Raw genomic sequence first — 26,748 nt, forward strand, 5'->3', positions numbered from 1 at the left:
TTATATTCCACGCGCGCACTCATACATACTACTGTGTCCAAAAAATAAGGTGACATTTGATTTTAAACTGCGCGCTTTGAAGGATTAGGAGAATTCTTTTTTTTTTTAGGTTGGTAGTACTGTGAGTGACATCTATGTCAAATTTCATGTGAAATATTCATTTACTGTTTGAGATACGCGTCGTTTTGTGAGCTGCTAAAAGTGAGTTTCTCGTTTTTTGCAATGTCGAAATTTGTTGAGCAAAGAATTTGCATCAAATTTTGTTTGCGGAATCAATTTCGGATACGTTGAGGATGGTGCAGAAAGCCTTTGGTGATGAGGCTATGTCTAAAAAAAATGTTTACAAGTGGTATAGTGAGTTCCAAGCCGGTCGTGAACGTGTCGAAGACGAAGAGCGTCCTGGGCGACCATCAACCTCAACTGACGAAGCTCACGTCCAACAAATCAAAGATTTGGTGTTGAAAAACCGTCGATTAACGATTAGAGACCTTGCTGATGATGTTGGCATATCGAAAGGCTCAGTCAATACCATTTTGTAGGATGTTTTGGGCCTCAAGCGCGTCAAATCTCGACTGGTACCGAAAACATTGAATTTTTTGGACTCGTAATTCGTGATCATTTCATCAAAAACTCAACCCATATCGTTCCGCAACCACCGTATTCACCTGATCTGGCACCGTGCGACTTCTGGCTGTTCAGCAGGCTCAAAAGACCGCTCCGGGGACACCGTTTTGACACGATAGAGGAGATTCAAGCCGCAACGAAGACGGAACTGAAGGCCATCCCGGAAAGTGACTACAACCAGTGTTTCGAAAATTGGAAAAAACGTTGGCATAAGTGCATTGTGTCGGGAGGGGATTACTTTGAAGGGGATGAAATTGATTTGGAAGAATAAATAAAGAATTTTCAAAATAAATACAATGTCACCTTATTTTTTGGACACAGTAGTACATGCATATATGTATAGACACTAAGTGTCATAATTTTACGCTCCTCCTATTTTGTAAATTCGTATTCATGATATTCGTTGTGTACTATCGTAGTAGTCATGCCAGCGATAAAAAATGATTACCCCAATGCGTCAGAAACGATTCTTCCGGTAATACATACTAAGGCGAGTATCATAATTTTAAACTCTTTATTTGCGGATTCGCTTTTTGTGTTATCGGGAAAATTTTTGGGTAAGGAAAATTATTATTTATATTTAATAAGTTATAAGTTTATCGGTTTTCAATAGAATTCTTATAATAGAAGCATAAAAACTGTGAAAAGAAGCCCAAAGCTTTCGACAAATAAGTAGAACAACAGGCAGGCAACAGTTTATATAGTATTTAAAAACTGCGAAAATACCGAAATTATAATTTCAAGGCGAAGAGCAGTGCGCCTGATAAAATTAACAGAAAGCGAATGGTGCAGTATTATAGGGCTCCTGAAGAAACATATAGAGGTAACTTCTCCTAAACGGAATAAGTTTTAAAAACATAATTGTACTTTAATTACCAGGAGGAGTTGCTAGAAAGAAACCCTAATATAATAGAATATCCCTTATAAATAGGCAAAAACACATTGATTTCGAAAATGAGTTTATATGTAAGCCTCTACAATTTTAGATAAAGGTAGTTTTCGCATTGAAGCAACTTTTGCATTCTTGGTATGAAAGAAAGAAAAATTGTATGGAGGAACTATAGACCAGCGCTGAATAAAGAGCATTTATTACCAACTGTAAAACAGAGCTGAAATGGGGTGGCACTGGTCTGGAACTCACAAGGGAGCAGAGGTCGCGGTCGACCAAAGAATACTTGGAGATGGTCGATGTTGTGCGAACTAGCAGATGCCGACATCACATGGAGCGTGGGCTCATGACGAGACACTCCAGTAATGATGCGTTTGATGAATGTTGGGTCGAATTCAGCATTGCAAATCATGTCTTTGGCGATATCGACGCGGTCCTTTTTTTGCATGAAATTAAAGTCCTTTGGGACCAACTTTACAGCTGTACTGCGCAAATCCGAAGCATTTACTACAATGTGCAGAATGGATTCATAAATGATGGTCAAGTTCTCTGCCAGCTCTCTGATGGCTACCTTGCAATTACTGATAAACTTTTCTTTCATTTTATTAATGTTTTCGATGTCGACGGCCTATCATTACTTCCGTCATTCTCGATGGACTCACGATCTCTTCTGAAGTGTTTGAAGTGAAACAGTTTCCCAACATTTCTAAGGTTTTTGCACCTTTTAATCCATTTCTAACGCAAAATTTAACACAAATTCAATGCATTTTTGTAAAAAATCAAAAACAAGCACAGAGGTACATTTACTCCAGATTTTTACAAATGGTCAGCAATGGCGATATAATTTTGGTAGGAGTGTCACCTGGCAGTTATTCAGGGATTTTTTTCTCAAGGTAGTATAGTTCAAAAGGAAAAAAAACAATTAATTCCAAAACTACTCACAAAGGAGCGTAGACTTATGACACTAAGTGTAAGTATAGTGGATACATGCATACCAACAATTATGCCGAAAGAGTTTTGAAACACTTTAGTTGAGCGAGAATTGCCAATTCATTTATGCAATTGCTAGTTATTTTTTCACTTACACATATGTAAATTTTGTCATTCTTTTTTATTGCTCATTTGAACAGAAGATGCAAGTCAAGACTTTGAAGACTTCCTACATATATTAGGCGAACGGATACGGCTTAAAGGTTGGGATCGCTTCCGTGGTGGACTAGATGTGAAAGGTAAATTACCTCTATAAGCGACTAATACATTTGGAAATATATAATATTTACAAAAGCATATGTGTATGCAGCCTACTACAGCAAATTGTGAAGTCAGGAAACGAACGATTTCGGGAATTGCATGCCACTTCTTTACATATGTATTTATGTCATAATATTTGTATTGCCGCCGGAGCCGAATGGGTTGGTGCGTGATTACCATTCGGAATTCACAGAGAGAACGTTGGTTCGAATCTCGGTGAAAGCAAAATTAAAAAAAAAACATTTTTCTAATAGCGGTCACCCTCGGCAGGCAATGGCAAACCTCCGAGTGTATTTCTGCCATGAAAAAGCTCCTCATAAAAATATCTGCCATTAGGAGTCGGCTTGAAACTGTAGGTCCCTCCATTTGTGGAAGAACATCAAGACGCGCACACCACAAATAGGAGGAGGAGCTCGGCCAAACACCCAAAAAGGGTGTACGCGCCAATTATATATATAGTCATGTAGAATCGATCTTTTCTTTGGCCTGCCGCGGCTTCTGCTTCCCTGAAGATTCCAATCTACGGCCATTCCTGCGCTGCTGTGGGACGTCTAAGAGCGGCTTCTACAATTTTTTAAGACGTTCGTTATCGACCATTTGTATTTGAATATTTATAGTATGTATGGGTATATTCGAGTTTTTTGACGTGCACTTTTCCAAGCTCACATCACCTGAATTTAGCATAGTACTCAAGTATGGAAAAATATAGGGTGTACGCGCCAATTATATATATATTATATATATATATATTTGTATTCAGTATTCGGACTGACTTCGCCTTCTGATAGTTGGTGGCACTAAATTGATGGTTCATGTTGGGACAAAGCGATGCTAACTCCAGTGTTCGGTGAAAATATATAACTAACTTAGCCCCTTATTCACTTAGAACTTAAAACTTAAACGAAAAAAGATGCGAGGATAAACATATACAAAATATGAATTGAGGAAAATATATGCGATCCCTTAGTATGATACTTATATACATGATACAAATTGTGAGGCATTATTTTAAAAACCGGATGGATTCGAACAAAAATTTCCGAAATGCATTTGTGAAAAATTTCATTTTTGATTTGACAGGCATTTTTGGGTTCAATATCTGTTTAGCGACTCTTGCTTAACAACTTACCTGTTTGAAACCGCTGTTTTTGGGGAGAACTATTTGTATCCTTTCATATGGCTTTTTCTAAAGCTTTCGGTAGATGGCCCTATTGAATATTTCAATTAAATTCTATTAATATCATTTCGCTTCATTTTATTAAATCAATGGGTGCACAACAAAATTAAGATAACACTTACTTATATAGGGAAGACTTAAAAATAGTCATACATTTCATACTCCATTCGACTGATTTAGTCTTTGACATGGCGAGAAGATACACCTATCAGACTAGAGGTATAGAATTTTACTTACTGCTAATGTAAATGTTCATAACATCTCCCATCAAAGAGTAAGCTAAACTAAAAGTATGGATCGTTAATGAAAGATTTAAAAGCAGACCTTTGAAATGTGAAAACAATATTTATTTTTTTTTTATAATTATTTTCTTTTAACCTGCTGGAGGAGCTGGAGAGGAGGGGCTGCGAGGCGATTGTTAGAAGAAAGGTTTTAGATACTCTGATGAAATTGAAGCAGGGTTATAGCAATCTAGTTGTGAAATGGACCACAAATTGCGGCCTATTTATAAATCATGTGAAGATGGAGCTCATCTGATTTAAGAGGATATATAAAATACCTAGAGTTTTTCTCCCCGCAATAGTGGGCTCTCCGTGTGTGCTCTCTAACAGCGTGAAGTACGTGGGCCTTATCCTTCATAGAGGACTAACGTGGAAGCCAAACATTGAGGAGAGAATTAAGAAGGCAACAGTCGCCTGGAACCATACAATCGAGGGGCGGTATCGGCAAAAGATGGGACTTCTCGCCTAAAGTCACGTTTTGGCTTTATAGCACGATTATAAATCCAATCCTACTGTACGGAGTACTTATCTGTACGAGCTCGCTACTAAGGATAGCATCAGTTAAGAAGCTGACGAGGGTACAAAGTTCTACCCTCATTGGAAAAAGTGGGACGCTCCGTGCCACTCCTACTCTAGTGCTCAACGTTAGGCTGAATATGACACCCGTAGACATTGCAGGAAAAACTAAACTGCACACGCCGCAATCAGATTAAGGTGTTCGGGCCATAAGCTAGACTTAAGCTACGGACACCCTAGCATTCTTAAAAATTGTGTAAATATTTACTTCGACAAGCGGCAATTAGGGCCTTGGGCTCGTTCACAGCGGCATATAGGGAAACTGCTGGGCTGATGAGGTGGCTAGATAGTGAACTTTGGAGACGGTTTGGTGGCGGAATGAGGGGATTGGGGTTCCCTTGAGAACCTGTGGTCTGTTCCTGGAAAGATTTGCCTCGCATCAACTCAGCAAGCACTGGGCTAGTGTGCAAACGTGAAAAGTCACGAGAACCTTCTGGTCACGGGTAGATCGGGGGCGCTCGAGGGAACATCTAAGGCTAACAAAGCCGCAGCTGTCGAATTTGGTGGATATCCTTACCGGACATTGTCCGTTAGGTGTCCATGTGGTGAGACTTGGGATTTTCTCAAATATCTTATTTTGTTAAGAAACACTCAGCCACTCAAAAAACTCAGCTGTTCACAAGTTATAGACTGAAGAGTATTCAGAGACCCCAAAAATGTATCTACAAAGCGTCCAGTTAAGGATAAGTGTTACTCTAACAGTCCAGAGACGATATAAGAGTTGAAACATAAAATCAAAGTTGTCATTGGTGAGATAAGTGCTGGACCTTGGGAAAATATTTATACTGAAAAATTTAGTTAACAGAATGGATTACTGTAAAGCCAGATGGGCGAGTGATTTTAAAGAAAATGTTTTGAATTTTTAAAATTGTGGTAGTGCCGCATCTAAATTGGAATGGTCGTGTGCTCTATATATAAAAAAATAAAATATAAAACCAAAAATAAAAGATTTGGATTTCGAAAAGATCAATACTTTTTTTAGAAGTATATTTCATATTAAGAAAAAACATAGGAGGCAGAAAAACGTGGTTGCGTGGTCTCCATTCATGCGACTTATCCATTGCTTTGCAGATATGAGCTATAATAAACCATCGACCTCTCTTCGAGTAACCGACAGCAATTTAGGGAAACTATAGCAGCATGGTTCAATTAGGCCTATGAAGACAAATTTAATGCTGCATCAAACTTAGATCCAGCTTATGTAGAACAAAGTGGTCACGAAATAGTTTCAGAGTTCTCGATTTCTGCCAATGATGAAGGCTAAATTGTTTTTGAAACATCATTTTCTAATAAAAAAGCCAAGAGTGAAGAAATGAAATACGATTCTGTTACGGAAAAAGCAACCCAAAATGGGCTTAAGATGGTCCAAGTGGAAACGTGCGAACAGCAGCTTACTACATATTTCGAGTCCCGAATGCCAAACAAAATCTTAGTTCTGAGTTCTTATGAGCTATTTGTGTTAGGTGTTACAGTAGCTAGGTCTTTAGCTCGATAAATTCATACTTATTTCGATTCTTAAATGTTGATAAATCTTCTTTTAGATCTTATGATAACGATTGGTTCTTTTAAGGAATTAAATTATTATGGATATTGATTCAACAGACTTAGAGGTGTGAAATTGGGTTTGTGTGTGGGTTTGAGTTTGGGTTTGTTCTCTACAACTGGCATGCAGTGGATAGCTCAGGAGAAGATGAGTAACTGTGACTATAATATCTGTAGTGCAAGTACGATTTACTGGGTTTGTGTTATTCATAAGATGACCGTGAGTTATTTTCGTGTGTCCTAACCAAAGACGTTCGAATTGGTTGTGATTCGGGTAGTCATAAGACATATTAAAATCACTTATAGTGGTGATATAATAGACTGATTATCGTTCATACTACATGTTTACTCCATACAAAAAGCCAATATCCTTTCAATGTAGCACGAAACTTCGGAAACTTCAAATTTTTTATTTTATTCCTGAATTAATTTTTTATTTATGCAATCTTGTTTGCAAAACAATCAACAGTCAACAAACTATTGAGCTGAATCTCGAATATAACTAAGAAAATAAGGTGTAAAAGAAATAAAAATATATACTGAATTATATTAACGAAACTCAAAGTTTTTATTTCATATTTCCTATTAATTAATTTTAATTCAATCAGAAACAAAATAATTGAGCAATTTTAATCTAAAAAAATTTAATAAATTTGCTTGGTACCAGTCACCAACCCCACCATTAATGTAACTTTTCGAAGGAATGCCGCTTGAGGGTTAATAAAAGTTATTTTTTTTTTACTATGGCACTCTTTCATGATACATATACAGATATACAATCATATACATTACATACATGATGGAAAGAATAATAAAATGGTGCCTATCGAAGTCCCGTTACTTTGCGCTCAGCGAATTTGACAATGAATTTTGTTATTTAGTCTCGGCGTTTTAGCTCTTTCTGCATGACTTTTTTCTAGCCTGTTCTAATTAAAATGTAATGTTTATAATTTTGCAAAATATAAATTGTTTAATAATTGGTTAAATAATTACCTCAGCTTTATTTAACTTTACTTTTTATTAACATCTGGTGGCATTGGCCGCGATTGCGATTATTGTTGGTGTTCTTTTGCTTTTGGTAGTCAAATGTCTCTCTCGCTATTGCAGTGTTGCCTAGCTTTGGATATAAAAACGCGCTAAAATGCCCATTTAAAGAAAATAAAACACCAAATTTTTATTGAATCCCTTAAAGAACTTCGTATGCGTTTTTTTAATAAATGTGTTATGGATATATACAATTCAATTTATCAGTTTTTTTGTCAAAAGAAATTCTTTTGTTAAGAGAACGACTTATTTGCTATATTTCAGGTTATGTAACCAAATAAGGTACTCTTTTTGTAAAAATGTCGTTATGGTTTTTTTAGTATATTCTGGTATTTTTTGTTTGCTTTTTTTTACTATGAATACACCTCTTGATGCCCTATGTCCCACTAAGGATTGATGGCCGAAAGAAACTATTACAACTCTATGGTTTTAATCCGCTGTAAAATCAATAAATTCAAACACCTTTTAAAATGTGTAAAAAGGTTTTCAATCTTAAGAAGAGTTGAGAGAGGGACATTTAATATTCTTGCATAACCTTAAAACGAGCAAAAAATTAAATTTACACTTTCAAAATATCGAATTTTATAAGAACCAACTAATTTTCATTAGCACTAAAATATTCTCAGAGTGGCCTTTTTAACCTTCTTTTGTATAATAATACAGTTTTTTATCTTAAAGTTTCGGTAGCTTTAAATTAAAAAAAAGAAACAAAAACGAAACTTCAAAATTTTCGAATTTCGGTATAAAAAAGCACTAAATTTATTGCGAAGAGCAAATGGTTGGCAATACTGCACAACTCGGAAAAACGTGACGTCACGCACTCTCTGATGGGCGCAATCTTCTTTCTATAATTCTTACATATACTTATACATATATATTCATTCAAATAAAAAATATATACCTTGCTTAGTCGAGTCAATGCACCTGTTTAAATAACTCAAAAAAATACATAACATTTTTCCATGTCATTCTACATTTTTTACTTTTATGTCTTTCAAAAACTCTACAGGCGATATGACTGGCAAATATTCGGTGTACACACTATACGAGGGTCACGAAATAATGTTTCACGTGTCGACGCTGCTGCCATATTCGCGGGATAATCGACAACAGGTGTGAACCGAACAATAAAAACATTTTTTTGTTTCTCTACCGTACACTTTTGTAGCATAAAATTAAATGACGGCTTATCGTTTTTAAACACCAAGCTTCTAAGTGTTTGTTTTCATATGATTTTTTCTTTTATTCTATGTTTTTTCTATGCAGGTGGAACGCAAACGGCATATCGGCAATGATATTGTTAACATCATTTTCATTGATCAGCCAACCGCGAACAAGGCCAATACGGCTTGCGCGCAAATGTCAGCGGATGGAGTGCAGACGAAAGGTGGCAGCGAGGTCATACTGCCAACAGCATTTGATCCCACATGGATTAAGAGCCAATTTACACGTAAGTGCGTAAGCATAAAAATCATTTTTATAGTTTCGCGAATGTATAAAAAATTGTATTTTATTATACTATATTCCTCTACCTTTCAATTAACACTTGCAATGCATGAATGCTTGCTGAGACCATAAATTTAAATTGTTCCTTATCTAAAGCCTCATTTCAATTGGTTTTACAGATATTTTTGCGGTTGTCACAAAAATAGACCATGCCTATCGGTTGGCTGTGTTTTGCGATGAAAATGTGCCGCCTTTCGGACCGACGCTACCAAATCCACCAGAATTTACGGTAAGCATCCTAATAACACAATTGCTACCAATGCATTATCAGATCAATTAGAATTTTCCCTTATTTCGTGTTTTATATGAGTATCATAAATTTACATACAAAATCCACACATACCAACATACAAATACCAACACACAAATCTAGTAACTAAATGTGCACACATGACCACTCACACGCGTGTACTCTTCTTCAAAAGCACTCTTATCTACAGCGTATCAATTGCACATTATCAGCGCGTAACGACTGTTAATGCACAAAGGATAAATACACACACATATATATGTACATATGGTACATATTTATATGCATTAAGGTGCTTCGCTCTCAAGAGTAGTGCTACTAGTTTTCCATAGAAATCATTTACATGTACTCGTATTTATGATTTCAACTAAAATAGGGACATTCGTGAGCTAAACTGTATTGCAGACTATCTCAAAACACGAATTCTCCAAAAAAAGTTGCATGTAATTTCATCATTTAAAATAGATAATACAAGGTCTATATATGCATCAAAGTAAAATACATAAAACTGTTGGATTTTTAAAGGTTTTTTTAACATCGTCCTTCACAGAATAAGCCAATTGATGCCTCTAAAAATCGAATTTTTCTTGAAAAAAAACGGCCGTACATTGCAAAATTTACACTTAACGCAAATGCAAAAAGGTTTCAAAAATTTCTTCCAATTTCTTTAAAAGTATTTTCAAAACAGTCCATCTAACAAATAACCCTGGTAAGTTGAGCTGCCCCAGAAATGGCACATAAAAATCGAATGATTCAAAGAAATTTACGACTTTATTAGCTAGAGGAATGTGACCATTTCCTTAAAAAACTGAAGTAGTATTCTCGACTCTTGGTTGATGGGCAACGCCAAACCTTCTAACTGACCCACATCTAGTAACCTAAATTAGAGGCAGTGGAGTGGAAAGCACCCGCATTATACGTGACCCATAATAAATTTCTATAGTGCGTATTTTCTGCATATTTTGTAAAGCTCAGTTTGAATGTGTTTGCTGTCAGAAGACAGTGACCCGCAGAAATCAGGCCAAAAGCCTTAAAACCTCTCTCTTAACAGAGGGCCTACTTTTGATACAAGTGACTCTGCAACCTTGTGTTCCCTTCCACTACTCGTCCATTTATTGGCAGAAATGTAGTTCGTTCAAGTGCGAACCTTCTTTTATTAGCTTTTCATCCATTTAATGAACTTCTGTTCTCAAGATTACTTTACTATCGACAATGGTCCTTGAACTATATATGACACCATTTTTTCAAAACGGCCCGCGATATGTGCGATCTACTGCATTCTCTCAACTATAATTATGCTTCATATCCTAAGAATTAAGAACTTTAAGAGCACCTTCAAAACCAGCTTTAGCTTCAATCAACTGCCCCTAAAGTCAACTGCACACTTATGTCAAAAGTTTGAAACGGAAAGGATATAAAATATAAAAGGAAAGGAAAAAAAAATAATCTTCCTTTCTTTTGAGTACTCATACACATGATTGTGCTTTCGGCAGAATTGCCGGAAAAATTGCATAAATATACCAAGAATTACAGGGAGTAGTACATTAAATGGCATCAAATTTAATGATTGGATTGAAAAAACAAAAGATGAGGCACCTTAATGTATACATGTATGTATATACTTGAATGGGCATGTGTGACTATAACAAAAATGAAGAATCAGGCATTTAAGAAGTAATAATTTAAGCCATAAATTGTGTTCGATAATACCGAAGAATTAAACAATCATCCACACGTATACCTATACTAGCATAATATGTATTAACACAATCGAGTATGTATATAGGTGTGAGCAAACTATCCCTGCAGAGAAATCATTTAATTAGAGCTGGTAGCTTAATATCTTAATTAGTTTGATTCCTTTTCGTTTTTCATATTTATCAGTCACTTGCCGATTATTTATAGACTTCCGATGCATCCACTTGGAACTAATGTTTAAAGGCTCAATTTAAAACCTGCTCTCTGTTAATCTATTTTTCCACCAGTGTCACCCAAAAACTCGAAGGTTATCACTTCCATGACAACATAAGAGGAATGTGAATTTAAATTGTAAAATAAATTGAAATATAATACCGTACCACAACATTTAACTATTTTTGTCACACATGATCTCTTGGTATTACAGTCCGGGGTTGAACCATTGCCTCCTCTACTATCCGCTTTCGCTCTATGTTGTGAAATTTTCATCTTTCGTATATTGTCTTCTACGTTTTGCAACTATCATCTCCTTGGCCGGCCTTGTCACACATGATATACCCACGAAACTGGAACCCAAATACAAGTATAATTGATTTGCATTTAAGTGATTTGAGCGAAAATTCTCACGTGTATTCCAGGATAACCACTTTCAAGGGCATTTTTGAGGTATTTTTGAGATGTTTTACCACACGATAACTATGAAATTCCAAATTTTTAGGATTGTGTGTACTTTCCCTTTCAGTTGGTATTCATATTTCTATACTTTTCTATAATTTGAGATTTATACGATTTTTTGAAACTTTCCTTTTTGAAATTTTAATGCGCCTAAAAAAACAAGTTCAGGCATTCTGTGAAAAACTTGTTTAGCCCATTGAGTTGTCACTGAAAGGAGATCCTTTAGTTTTTTTTTTTCTCTTAAAACTGATTCACCGAGGGTGCTTTATGTAATGCGGAAAGTGGTAAATACTATCAAGATCTGCTAAGTATTTGGAAGCATCTTGGCCGGAATGAGGCAGAAATGAATGGATGAGAAACCCAACATCACCTGTGGACAATAAACTCTGCCCATTTGTGGACAATGAACTCTAAACTTAATAATACGCTTGTTGTTCTATACGTGTGAGCTCCTGTTTACAGCGGCTTTCATTGAACAGACAAATAGCAGATGAGCTAGGGAGCCCGTCTATTAGCTTACAGCATAGATCTGATCGAGATTAAATAAAATAAGATCTAAATTGCTTATTTCTCTAGACCGTTCCTCTATTCCGTGCAAAGTGGCTGAACATTACTAATATCGCAACTGATGAAGATCAAGGATCCATACTTTTACAAATAGGGTTGCAAAAAGCCTTCTACTTCAGAATACTCAATTTCAGAAAAAGTCAGTTGCACTTCAGAGAGAAGAATATAAGTATTCTGAAGAACCTTTGATATATCCCAAAAATTTATTTCACGCTTCTCTGAAGTACTTTTAAGACTTCCTGATAAATATCCGATGTGTTCTGAGTAACTCAATATACTCTGGAGTATATACAGCTAATCAACTTTGAAGAGCGATCGACTTTCCTGAAATGGATTTGACGTTTTGCGAAGCACAATTGGGTGCACTAAACGTTTTTGAACTATTGTTAAAAAAAATGTAGTTAGTTGAAGAAAACATATCGATTACGAACTGAAAATTCGTTTTTGTGGTTTAGAATTTCCTTACAGGGGTTGAGTAAAGCTAATTTATTGCGATTCAGATATGATTAATCAGCACGTGCGGTTGCCACAACTTGTGATGCTCATTTGTGTGCTTGTAATACTTGCATATAAGTATTCGTACATACATATAGTATCATACATGCTCGCATTCTATGTGTCCAAACATTGCCAGCAGAAAAATGTGTTGATTTCGAATTATGACTAGTAAATGTTGATCCATGACCAAGCATTTGTCTTTTGTATATGAGTGAATAATGAAATATAGGTGCATTTATGAATTACACGTGGCAATTCCTTAGGGATTGTTAATTTTAATCCCGCTGCGTACTTTTTCCTCAACTAAATTTAAAACATACATAAATGCTATTAAATAAGGAACTTTCAAGATTACCAAGTAATTTTGAAAGAGTATAAGAAAGCCATTAGAGATTCGAAGCGCAACTCTTCGAAGGAGTACTGCGAATGTGTGGAATAAAAGACTCGGCCCGACTCAGAAATATACTCTCCAAGGATCATTCAAGTAAAACCCTTGTCAAAATAGAGAATGGAGAGTGGGCTGAATCTGCAGACGAATCTTTAAAAATCCTTGTTGATGCCCATTTCCTGGAAAATTATATTGCTCCAGTCTGGGTTACCTGCGATGTCCCTGAAATCTGTCCTGTTCGTCAACAGAATAAACAGGGCAATCGATAGCCTTTCCCCTTTCAAATCTCCAGGTATCGAAGGTATCATGCCAGAGATGTTTCGGAAGACTAAAACCTTGATGGTTCCCGTCCTTCATAAGATCTTTTTGGCGGTTAGCTCGTTAAACCACGTTCCTGCTAGCTGGAAGAAAACCAAGGTGATCTTCATTCCTAAGGCAGGAAGGAGGCGCCACGTCTTGGCCTAGGACTTCAGATCCATAAGTCTTACCTCCTTTATTCGAGAGAGTGATCGACTCTCACATTCGATAATACTTTGGAACCAAGTTATCTGCTGCTCAACACGCTTACCTGAAAGGGAAATCTACCGAGACAGCCCTACATTAGGTAGCAGGGACGGTAGAGAAATCTCAATTGTCACTGCGTTAAATAGGCTGGATCTCGTCCTTCCTTGGTTGTAGTGAAATAAATAAATAAACAGGAGAGGCTAGAATCACTAGGTTCGTACATAGGGGTACACCGCAGGACGGCGTCCTCTCGTCTCCCCTTCGGCTAGTACCTATTGACGAAGCTTTAACTCGTTTAAACAGGCGTGTGGTAAAGGTGGTGGCACAAGCTTATGATTTGGTCCTAATGGTTTCCGGACCCTTTCCATCAGTCATGACTGAAATTTTGGAAGGTATATTGGTTACACTCAGTAGACGGCGTACCAGCTGCGGTCTCAAAGTCAACTCTGACAAAACAGATTTGATGCTATTTACCAGGAAATACAATCCTATACCTTTTCAGCTTCAAAGACTAAACGATCAGTGTCTTACACTCACATCGGAAGTCAAGTTTCTTAGTGTAATATTTAACCCCAAGCTCAACTGGAATCTCTACATAGGAAATCGAGTTAAAAAGGCCAGTATAGCCTTCTAAGCCTATATATGCATTTTCGGCAAAAAGGGGGTCTCAACCCACTTGCCGTACTCTGGATGTACAGCTTAATGGTTCTGCCAATTTTGACATATGGTGTCCTTGTTTGGTGGGTAGCTCTTCAGAAGGGTTACAATACCATTAAACTAGAGAGAGTGCAGAGAACTGCATGCGGAACATGTCCCACTGCTGCCCTCAACGTCATTCAGCACTTACTTCCCGTGGATCTTCATGTTAAATCCATTGCTGCTCAGAGTTTGAAGTTGAAGGAGATTAGCCTCTGGAGCCAACTTCCGGAAGGACATAGGCAGGCTAGGACGCTGTTTTCACTGACGGATCCAAGATGGATTCTGGAGTGGGAACGGGGTTTTTCTAAATCAGCCGATATGTCAGTCTCCTTTAAACTGTCTAAAACGAGCATCGTTTTTCAAGCAGAGGTCTTCGCGGTCCTGCAAGCATGCAAAATGCTTAGGGATCGCTGTTGGGAGTGAGACATTAATATTTTTTCCGATAATCAAGCTGCGATCAAAGCCCTGTCGTCGCCGTATTGCAGCTCTCTTCTAGTTAACTCCTGTAAAGAGGAACTCAACGTCTCGAGCTTGCAGGAAACATTTCTAGAGAGGGAAATGAAATTGCCGATGAGCTTGCCTGGAAGGGGTCGACAGAACAGGTTTCAGCTGTCCCCTTCTCAGAAATCGGTGTCCCCTTGACCGTTGTAAAAGGGAAACTTCACAATTTCTTTCTAAAAAAGCGCAGGACAGATGGAGGTCTGTCTCATCGTGTACTCTTTCAAAAACACTATTGCCTCAATACGATAGAAACAGGACGTTTAAGGTGATAGGAATGCTCTGCCATTAAATTTCACTGGTCATTGGGTGATCGGTACTCATGCGGAGAAACTTTGACTTCCGTACAATCCCTATTGCAGAAGCTGTGGGGATCCTGCATAAAAAGAGACTGTTGAGCACTTTCTCTGCAAATTCCCGGCTCTGGCGGCAAGGCGTTTGGGATTTCTTAGCGTGCCCTTTAGGGATGGCTTGAGGAAATTCTCCAGCCTGGATCCCTTTTCTCTCCTCCACTGAATGACTGTAGATGGTTTGCTCTTCCCTAATTTTTTTTCGCAGGTAGAGGTCCACATTATGGTATCAAAACGGCACGTAAGTTCTACTTGAAGTGTACCTGTGGTACTCTTGCCATCTAGCCTACCTATCTACTTACACTTCGTAAAGGCCAACAAACTACACATATTCAGTCGCAATCTAAATATGTATATTTGAAAAAAAAATACATATATGCTTAGTAGTCATTCAATCCCGAATCCTGTTAACAATGCCGGGATTTTGAGATTCGAACAATTTTAGTTTCGGGGTGCAGAAATTTTTCGAGACTGATTTTTTTATTATTTATTTTTATTATTATTTTCGATTTATTCTACAATGTTTTGAACACATTTAAAAAATAATTCCATCAATTGTGATTTTATGGCTTCTGAATGAAAGTGGAAACTAGTGATGTCAACCTTGCTACCACTGCCATGACTGTATCCCAAAAAAATTACATCACTCAAATTCTTTGTCGCCATATTCGATCTTATGCGGAGCACAATTCACCTTAGTAGAAGAGTCGGAAATGTGATGTTAAAACATTTTTAAATTATTTAATATCTATATTAATTTACAAAAAAAACACTTACCTATATTTGCAGAAATCCAGTTTTATTACAAGTGCAACCAGATTTTTCGCTTTTACACAGTTCTGCCAGGTTCTGAAACTCAATTATGAATGTAAAGGACTCAAATTCTAGCATTTGTCTGTTCTGATGGAACAAAGGCGATAGATAAATTAGTTCCACTAGATCAGGTTATTCCTGCAGGGTTTATATGCACACATATATGTACACACTTCCATAGATATATGCACATATGTATATCTCTAGATAATTCAATAACCGCAGACAATTGAATTTAAATTACATTCAGTTAACGAACTCAGCATGTGCGTACATTTATATTCTCCTACCTACAAACCCGTATATGCGTATATGTACATAGATCTGGAAATTTGCTTCAGCTTGCATTCATCTCATACATATGTATATGCGGTGATTGTAAAGTGTTAATGTGACAAAATTGTTAACTGCGTGGTAAGCAAATACCACAATGGGTTTTTAAATATAAATTAAGTATCATTTGCATACTCATATATGTAGGTTCTTAAACTCCAAGGACATCGATACGTAAACATTTAAACACATACATGCAAATATACATATATACAAGTAAACCTCTCCTTTGGACTGGCAATTATATGTAAAACATCAGAGACGTAAGGTTTTGTGATTGCAGTGACCTTAGAGCAACTCGAAGTTGAACTCTAGAGGAAATCCTTTACTCTTCAATGATAACCAGACTTTAAATAGAGTTATGAGTTCATTTTATTTGTTTTTTAACTCTAAAATCTCACCCTATGTTGTGTCCATTATCTCCAGAGAATCGCTGAACAGAATACCCTTCATTTCACTTGTGGTCATAGGAGCATGACCTGGCTAGAGAACCTGCATATCATAATTGTTCTACACTATGTAAAAGCTGGCTGTGGTAGAAATTATGTTGATAATTTGGATAGGGCTGACTTAAGACTACCTTTATAATCGATAGTATTCATGTCTGAGGCAAAATGCTGATGAGATGTCCAATACATGTCCTTTGTTGAATCTATCATATATTGATATTCTTTCAGAAATTTATAGCTAAATTTTTAGAGTTCATTAGTGAGTCAGATTGTGGCTGTAGCTGGAGTAATTAAGTTTAGTGGCGTGATACCGTGATAGAGGTAATCTTTAACCCTTTAATGTCAAATGTTGCTTATAGGCAACATTATATATTTCTACGCGTAGTTTCTATAGTTGTTATTTTTGCTAACGGTTTTTTTTACAGTAGCTAATGTGTGTGGGCATTTTCTTGAGAATTTATATTTAGAAAAGCTTAACAGGTGTTCATTTGCGAGCTAGTTGAAGTGTTGTGCTGACGTGTGCAAAATAAAGTGAACATAATCGTTCTATAAAAATTCAAATAAAAACGTAATACGTAAGATTTTTTTTATAAAAAGTGAATTTTGTTATAAATAACAGGTAAGAAAATCAAATAAAGTTTACAAAACTGAAATAAAGTTTTTTGTTTTATGTCAGAAATTTCGCGAACACAATGTTGTTTATAGGCAACATTTGGCCATAGTAGCAATAATATTTTGTATTTTATTCTTTTAGAAATGCGTCCAAACTGCTTTGAAAGAAGATCAAATTTGTCGAGAAGTCAAAGTGCCAATCAAATACTCCAATGAACTCTTCGATGATGAAATAATAAACAAGATTTGCATCGAAACAAATCTGTAGAGCTAAACTGTTCGCCATTCGAAATAAGGCGATTCTTTGGTGTACTTCTTCATTCAGGCATTATACAAGTTCCAAATTTGAGAATGGCTTGGATGCCAAACTTCAGATTAACGGCTGTTGCAGATTCTATTTCAAGAGCGCGTTTTGCGAAAATCAAAGAATCTTTCCACATAAATGACAATTCTCAACAGCCGGAGCGCGGATCAAATAATTTTGATAAACTCTATAAAATACGACCATTATTAAATAAAATGAAGGAAAAATGTAACAGAATAGACCAGGAGGAATGCCAAAGTATTGACGAACAAATGATTAAATATAAAGGACGTCACAATTTGAAACAATACCTTCCAATGAAGCCCAATAAGTGGGGCTTTAAAATGTTTACGAGAGCTGGAGTTTCAGGTATCGTATATGATTTTGCTCTCTACGTAGGAGAAGGAACATGCCCATCTTTTGGACTAGGGATATCATCAGATATAGTATTGCATTTAGCCTCAATTGTTCACTCAAATAAAAATTATAAATTGTTTTTTGATAATTGGTTTGCTTTCATAAGCCTGATGATTGCGCTAAAGTAAAAAGGTATATTAGCAGCAGCAACAATACGAAGCAACCGGATGAAAAACTGTTGCCTTACGGATGAAAAGGAACTTATGAAAGAAGGTCGTGGTTCTTATGATTTTAAATATGAAGCAACATATAATTTAGTTGCTTGCCGCTGCTTGGACAACAAGAACGTTCAACTGGTATCAAACTATAATGTATAGCTGAAAGTCCAGTTTCACAATGCAAACGCTGGTGTCGTAAGCAAAAAAAAGTACATAAATATAGCTAGACCTGCTATTGTTGGCTGTTATAACAAGCATATGGGAGGCGTAGACCTAGCTGATATGTTGCTAGAGTTGTATAAAATCAACCACCGTTCCAAGAAGTGGTATATGCGTATAGTGTACTGGTGTCTTAGCACAGCAGTAGTCAATAGCTGGTTGATGTATGGAAGGGACCTAAAAAATCAAGCTGGGAAAACGAAACATATGTCATTGTTAAACTTTCAACTGATGATATCAAACGAGCTTTTACACGCGTCTGATATGGAGTCAGTAAACCAACGCAAAAGAGGTCGCCCATTGGCAGCTCTTTCAAGCATAGACTCAGATTCATCATCACCGTCGTCTCCAACACCATCAAATATTTCAAACGTTTCATCACAAGGTTCATCGCAATCTACAAAACGATCATATATATCTAAACCTCCAAAATCCATGCGCCTCGATCAAGTCGGTCATTGGGTTGAATGGTGAGCAAAGGGAAGGTGTAGGTTATGCCATACCAGGATTCCAAAATCCAAATGCTCAAAATGTAAGGTACATTTATGTTGTAACCCCCAAAAAACTGTTTTGTTTCATACCATAGATTAATAGTTAATAAAAGTAATAAAAAAATAAATAAATATCAATATTCCTTTGTGTTTTGAAATATACCACTATGGCTAAATGTTGCTTATAGTCAACTTCTCATAATTGTAAAACCAGAAGTCCTAGAGCCTTGAAATTGATATCCGTTCATATTTAGGACTCTAACATCAACCTAACGTAGTAAAAATATTTTTAATCGCGCCCACTTTAATTCTGACATTAAAGGGTTAAATTCGCAGTTCACTTTGTTTTTGTTTTACGATTATCCGATTATACAAGGGGAAGTCCAAAATAAACAAGACTGAGCTAAAATAGAAACGACAGGAGCTTTGTTCTGAAAACTTCTAGTTTATTTATTCAAAATAGTGCCCTCTGACCTCGATACACTGTGTTGCGCGATCCAAAAGCTTTTCGAAAGAGTGTTTCAGGTCATTGACCGGAATGTCCTTCAGGCAAAACGTTTTCCTTTCATGGCCAAATGCAATTTTTCGAAAAAGTAGAGGTCACAAGTAGCCGACATATCAGGCGAATACGGTGAGTTATTGATGGTTAAAATGCGATTTCTAGTCAAAAAATCAGTCACAAGAGTGGATCGATGAGATGGTGCAGTATCATGCAATAAGCGCCAGCTTCCTCCTTCACGGTATTCAGGGAATTCAGAATTCAGAATTCGACGAATGCGATGTAACAAACGCTTCAAAACTCCAAGATAGAAAATTGCATTGACGGTTTCGACCGTTGGCACGAACTCCTTGTAGACAATTCCCTTGAAATCGTAAAAAACAAATGAGCATCAACTTGATTTTTCACTTCTCCAAACGCAATTTTTTGGGTAGGGGCTCGTCTGGGGCCTTCTATTCGGCACTTTGACGCTAAGTTTCAGGTTAATGTTGGAAACGCCACCTTTCATCACCAGTTGCAATGTTGTAAGGGAAGTTCTCATCTTTTCTCGCCTATTTATTGAGGTCATTCGAATTTTGGATCCTGATCAATTTTTGCTCCTCAGTTGATTTGCGCGGAATGAACCGAATGTCACCAAGCTTTCACTGGAAGTCAACTAGCGATGTAACTTCCAAAACACTAACTATGACTGCATGCCAACTAGCGATGTAACTTCCAACGCACTAGCTCATTAAAAAGATGGCCTCATCAAAAACATTTTTATGACGCCGCTCTTGTTTATTTCGGACTTCGCCTTGTGTCTTTTATAACTTATTCAATAAAAACAAAAAATGTTACGGTTGCAGGGCACGGCACGTATGGCTAGCTGTTAATATTCTAATACGAATTCCACTTACTCAACTCTTAACACTTTTTGTCAGTCCTAATACGAGTTTTGCGTTGCTTAGAGGAAATTTTAAAAGTAAACAATTCCTTTGATGTGGCCTAACGGACTTGATTACTAATTACATTTACCGAGGAATGTAATCGTAATTGTAGTGTAATTGCATTTCTCTATCTCTGTAATTGGTTCTGTATTGTATAGGGTGGGCCATGTAAAATTTGCTTTTTGAATCGGCTATAAAAAAAAAAACTAATTAATATTTTTTCAAACTTTTTTTTTATTTTGAAGATTGAACATTGTCATTTATGAATGAAAAATAATATCGTTCAAATGACTGCCACGACTGGCTTTACAGTAGGCCATTCGATTAACCCAATTTTTAAGCACATTTTCGATTGTTTGGACTCCAATTTCATGAATGGCAACTTCGGTTTCGTGTTTTAAAGCATCAATCGTCTCTGGATGGTTTGTATAGCATTTGTCCTTAACGACTCCCCACAAAAAATAGTCCAACGGGCTTAAATCACAGCTCCGAGGCGGCCAATTGATATCGGAATTTCGGCTCATTATTCGGTTTTCAAAAACGGTGTGACAAGTTGCACCGCCCTGTTGAAACCTCATGTCGTCCATGTCATCCTCTTCAATTTTTGGAAACAACTCGTTGAGCATGTCACGGTAACGCTCGCCGGTAACCGCGGCTCCTCGCTCATTTTCGAAAAAAAAATGGCCCGATGATGCCGCCAGACCAAAAACCGCGCCAAACAGTAACTCGTTGTGGATGCATTTGCTTCTCTACAGTAACGTGTGGATTTTCTGAGCCCCAAATCCGACAATTTTGCTTATTGGCGTAGCCACCGATGTGAAAATCAGAAAAGAAGAAGAAGGCGCACCACTTCGGAAATAGGTTTTCAATATTTCCCAATTTTGTTCAAGCGTATAGCGTCCCATTTCGTAAATGTCAAACCTTTAAGTAGATTATGAACACATTTGACATGTCATTTGTGTTACCATTCTCAAAAAAATAGGTGGTTCAAAAAGCAAACGCTATATGGCCCACGGTATAACCACCATATAAATTAAAGAAGTGTGGTTATATATAATATTATATGTACGGTGCTCTTTATTTCTAAATGTAGGCCAGTGCGGCTAGTTTTTTTCTGTTTTGCAGTTCAACCATGTTTATAGTAAGCAGTTGGCGCAAAATTACTCACGCTGTAGGAAGATTTATAATTTGTGTAAATGGTGTCGTATATCAATCATATCACGACACTTGTGGACTAGTCTGCTGCTGTATACAAACAGAAAAGCAACGTAGCGCATGAAGTTCAAAAGAAAGATTTCCATCACTAAAAATATGTTATTCTTTATGGGTAAAAAAGTTATCCTAAACCCAATCGGGCGATTGATTTTGTGCCATATTGTAAATATGAAAGCCCAATTTCGCAGGGTTAAACTTGGTTTAAAAATTAACCATAGTAAAACTAGCACTTAAAAAATGTATTGTTTTTATACGATAATATATGTGCACAAATATGCATATAATAACTTTTACATCCAATCAACTGCATTTACAAACTGCTCCAGCCCTGTTTCCTATTCGCTAATTCAACGCTGCTTCAGTCCACTGGAATGCAGTGAAATTATTTGATAATTTTGGTTCGCTGCCTCTACTCACATCACTTAAGCTCTTCTGCAGTAATCCGTTAATTCTATGTTTTCCAAAAACATCATGTAAGAAACTTCTAACGATTTTGTAATTATTTTTTAATTATCCATTACAAAATAAATTGAGCTCTGCAGTCAGGCGAATATTGTATCGCAACACCAGTTCAAAGCTTCAAATGTAGAGCGCATTCAGGCGTAGGACACGCACATACATACATACAAGCATTTAGACCACCATATGCGCCCATAAATATATTCTGTTTAAAAAGTGTCGGAAATTTCTTATTTACTTAAAAACATTCTTAAGATATTGTCTAAATCGATTTTTCTAGTCAGTTGTCTACTTAATGCGTAAAAAGAGGGGAAAAGCATTAAAAAGGGTAATGGGTACTAAACCATTTTTTGGTGATTTAATTCCCAAAAAGTACTAAATCTAGTTGGCAACGGTGTAATTAGTACAAAGCTTTGGCATCGAATTGCTGTCGCTGTGGGAATACGTAAACGTTATAGAAACTTATAATTTTCAGTGACGAGAGATAGGATATGGCAACGAAAAACATGAAAAATGCAGTTTAAATTCAAGAATATTTTTTATTTTTCTTTGATTGCCGTGTTATGACCCACTGTAAGCCTACTGACGCCTACCACGTGTAAGCCTACTAACGCATTTAAGCAAAGAGGCAGTGCTAAGTCTCAATCTCTAATAAATCCTCATATCCAGTGTTATGAGGATGCTTACTGGTTTCACGCTCAACTATGCCCCATACGTAGTAATCCAGGAGTTTAAAGTCTGGCGAGTTAGACTGCTATAAGTTCGGTGTTATGTTTTCAGGGAAATATTCAGCCGTCCAATCTTGTCTCATCATCGGTTGGTTCATGTGAAGAAGCAGAGTCCTGGTGAAAAATGTATGGACTGTAACCGCCTACACCATCAATCCAGGGTTTCACTACTATCTCTAGAACCTCGCAATATGCAGCAAAATTCACTCGAAATCATCGAGTAAAGAAGTGTGGTGGCATGGCATGTCCTTTGTTACTCACAGCTCCTAAAACCATAACAGGGACTAGAAACTTCGTATTATTGAAAGCAGAAACCTCTGTAGCCATCTCTCATGCTGGTAATTTCTGCTGTTGGTATTTTGCACTGGGTTAAATTTTGTTTCGTCAGAAAAACACTATAACATCTCAGGCACTCGGGGGTGTTTAATTTTCATTAGAAGGGGTTTTCACCGTATAACTTGAGGAATAATTTATACCGATAATCTTCATGGACAACTCGATAGATAATCCCTCAGAAACATTAAGGTCCCTCGCAAGGGCCTTCATTAATTTTGAACGGCCCTAGTAAACAATCGCTTGCAGATCGGACAATGTCAGAACGTTTTTCGTGTTTTTTGCTTTTGGCAACAGAGTCTGCATCACCGCCTGATGCTTCCCATTTAGGGCGAGTCTAATGAACGATAACTGCATATCTCTTCATTTCTTAAGTTAATTTCTAGGTCTCTGGAAAGACCAAAAAGTAAAGCTATTGTTGCGAGAAGTTAAAGCTACATATGCCTATATAAGTATATAAAAAAATAAATAATTGGCGCGTACACTTCTGTTAGGTGTTTGGCCGAGCTCCTCCTCCTATTTGTGGTGTGCGTCTTGATGTTGTTCCACAAATGGAGGGACCTACAGTTTCAAGCCGACTCCGAACGGCAGATATTTTTATGAGGAGCTTTTTCATGGCAGAAATACACTCGGAGGTTTGCCATTGCCTGCCGAGGGGCGACCGCTATTAGAAAAATGTTTTTATTAATTTTGCTTTCACCGAGATTCGAACCAACGACCTCTCTGTGAAATCCGAATGGTAATCACGCACCAACCCATTCGGCTACGGCGGCCGCTATATACTATACATATAATTGGCGCTTACACCCTTTTTGTTGGGTATTTAGCCGAGGGCTAAATGGGCTTTTTATGACGCCGCCGAATTGCAGAAGATTTATTATGAAGAGAGAAAAGTTACTTAAAAAATTGATGCATTATTTTAATTAAACAAGTCACTTTCTCTGCAAAATAATATTGTTTCTCTCTCCATATGTTTTCTAATGACACTACTTTTTTTTAACAAAAAAACCAAATGGTGCTCTTAACTTCATTCATTATAAATTTTGCAATGAAAGAAACATCAAAAAAATCGAATCTCTCAGCCTTTAAAAGAGTGAGCTTGCTATTTTTTAACGAAAATCCACAAGAGTCGCAAAAAGCGCTACCTATCGCAGATTTTTGGCAAAAATAAATATCAAAAATGCATTTTCGGACCCTGAAAATAGTTAGGTACCATACCCAAGACATTGTTGAATCGAATTTTAAAAACATGTCTTATATTTGTATAGTGTAATTAAAAACCAACTACTTTAAATACATAAAAATGAGATCTATAGGTCTTCGGAACTTTGTTACCGAAAGTGTAAGCTGTCGCAAACCTCAATTTTATATCGCAGTGAAATTGAACTGATTTAATTTTATTGATAAACTCCTGTACTTTTTGAACAGAGCATATTTACGTACATATGGTATGTACTTAAGCTCATTGACTACACGCTCTCAACAGATGTCTCTAGTGCACGCTGTGCTTGTCTCCGCTGATATATTTCCACTTTGAAAGCATCTTCTAGGAATACTGATTTAATTCGTAAATCCAACAGTTGGCTACCGTTATACACATACATACATGTGTATCAACTTATATTATGTAACCGGTTATACATATATAAATGATTCTACATACTACATACTTCGCTTGAAGTTTGGCCGAGCTTCTCCCTCAATTTGGGATGCGTGTGTTAATGCTCGCTTACAAATGAAGAACCTTGCAATTGCAATGGTTTAAGAAACATTCTTATAGCATTGCCCTTGCCTGTGGTGGGGTATTCGCTGCTAAAAAATGTGTTATTGGTTTATGTACGAAGTGGGCATCAAACCAAGGACCTAATGCTGGGTTATCGCTCACAAGTGCACTCATTTACAGCTAACGATTACAGATAAGCTTTTATATACTTATACATATGTATATGTACACAAGACACGTTTTCATTAGTCCATTGTTAATATCCTGTCATGCTGAGTGCACGTCACTCTTAGTTGTTGGTTGTTTACAGTGATAACAGTACTAATCACTCACATTTCCGTTAATGGAGGCTTTATCGAGAGTTGGTCGGATTGTTTAGCAATTTAATGCAAATTTTAATAAACCACTCTAAAATTAGAAAAAGAAAAACTCATGAATTCGTCTTGTTAAATAATTTTCAGCATTAACAATATTTGGTGGGGGCATAGATACCCGTATACATATGTAAATATTTATAAGCAAATGCACATTTAAGTATGTCAGTGTGTGTGCATAAACTTTACAGACTTCGTGAATTCAAGTAAATAAACGTTTGTACTATGTATATTTCTATGGATATTTCAAAGTAATTTTTATGATATATAATTCTTATTTCTGTTTGATTTTTGTGCACATAGGATATAGCCATGTTTCGAGAATTCCTGCTCGTTAAAATGATCAACGCTGAGAAAGCTACATTTCAAACGCCAATATTCTCACAAAAACGCGAAAGAACCTTGGATATGTTAATAAAGGATTTGTATGAGGACTATATGGGTGATAGCAAGCTGGTAAGTTATTAATTATTTTTGAAAAATTTAAGGTTGGTTGAAAAGTAATTTTGATTTTTTTAAATAACTGTTGTCAAACATCTTCATTTCGACATTTGACAGCTCATACCTGTATATAACATTGAAAGCAACCTAAGCTTAATTTTATTTACGGTTCTCATTTTAAAATGACGTATAAGGCTTTCCGGGTTCGAATCTCCGCGAATAAAATAGAAAAATGATAGAAAAAGCCTTTATCTAATAGCGGTCGCCCCTCGGCAGTCACACCTCCAAGTGTATATACGGTCATAAAAAATATCAGCCATCAGCAGCCAGAACACCAATTAATAAAGGGTTTTCCAAACAGAGGAGTTATTTTGATATTCAAAGAAAAATGCTATTTTTTAATATAAATGATCGGATGTTTACTTCATTATAAAGAGGAAGGTATGCCGTTACCACCACGACCACGCTTACAGGACAATACCCGTTTCATGAAATTTTCAATAACCGAATTGCAAAGTGGCTGCCCTATGTCTTCGACAGCCTCACGAATTCCATTTTTGAGGTCTTGAATCGAGCCTGGGCAGTTGGCGTAGACCTTCTCTTTCACGTGGCCCCAAAGAAAAAAGTCACAAGGTGCTAAATCACAAGATCTCGGTGGCCAATTGTGATCATCTCTTCGAGAGATAACACGGTCCGGAAACTTTTCCCGTAAAAGATCAATGGTTTCGTTGCTTGTGTGGCACGTAGCGCCGTTTTGTTGAAAATATTCGTTGTCCAGATCAATACCATCCAATTCTGGCCATAAAAAATCGTTAATTATCCCTCGATAGCGCCATCCATTCACCTGTAACACCTTTTATTGGAAAACCCTATAGAAAATCGTTAATTATCCCTCGATAGCGCCATCCATTCACCTGTAACACCTTTTATTGGAAAACCCTATAGAAAAGGTTTCTCGACAGACAATCGCAAGCCTTCGAGTGTAATTCTGTCATGGAAAAGCTCCTAATAAAAAACTATCTGCCAGTCGGAGATGGCATAAAAAAATATTTTTTAACAAAATGGACTCTAGAGTAATAAAGACGTTGTCCAATCAGAGAAAAATTCATTAATCCTTTGTGTTAAGTTTCAATCAAAGGTTATAGATAATTTTCAGTGTAATTATGAACAAATACCTATCAAATCATTATTTTTTTTTATTGCACAAAAATAGTATTTACTTTCAAGTATAATTTTT

At 36.7% G+C, this 26,748-nt stretch overlaps 1 protein-coding gene across 4 annotated transcripts in view; it reads left to right on the forward strand.

Moving 5' to 3' along the window:
* Window positions 1–26,748, forward strand: part of LOC129238613 (GTPase-activating Rap/Ran-GAP domain-like protein 3) — a 265,804-nt gene that overhangs the window by 227,145 nt on the left and 11,911 nt on the right. For all 4 annotated transcript variants that reach the window (XM_054873691.1, XM_054873689.1, XM_054873688.1 and 1 more), the window contains 5 exons: window positions 2,644–2,742; window positions 8,394–8,497; window positions 8,651–8,834; window positions 9,010–9,119; window positions 25,374–25,526. In XM_054873691.1, the coding sequence (XP_054729666.1) occupies window positions 2,644–2,742; window positions 8,394–8,497; window positions 8,651–8,834; window positions 9,010–9,119; window positions 25,374–25,526 (650 nt within the window). The remainder of the gene's footprint in view (window positions 1–2,643; window positions 2,743–8,393; window positions 8,498–8,650; window positions 8,835–9,009; window positions 9,120–25,373; window positions 25,527–26,748) is intronic.

Source organism: Anastrepha obliqua, chromosome 2, assembly GCF_027943255.1.
Source record: "Anastrepha obliqua isolate idAnaObli1 chromosome 2, idAnaObli1_1.0, whole genome shotgun sequence".
NCBI lineage: Eukaryota > Metazoa > Arthropoda > Insecta > Diptera > Tephritidae > Anastrepha > Anastrepha obliqua.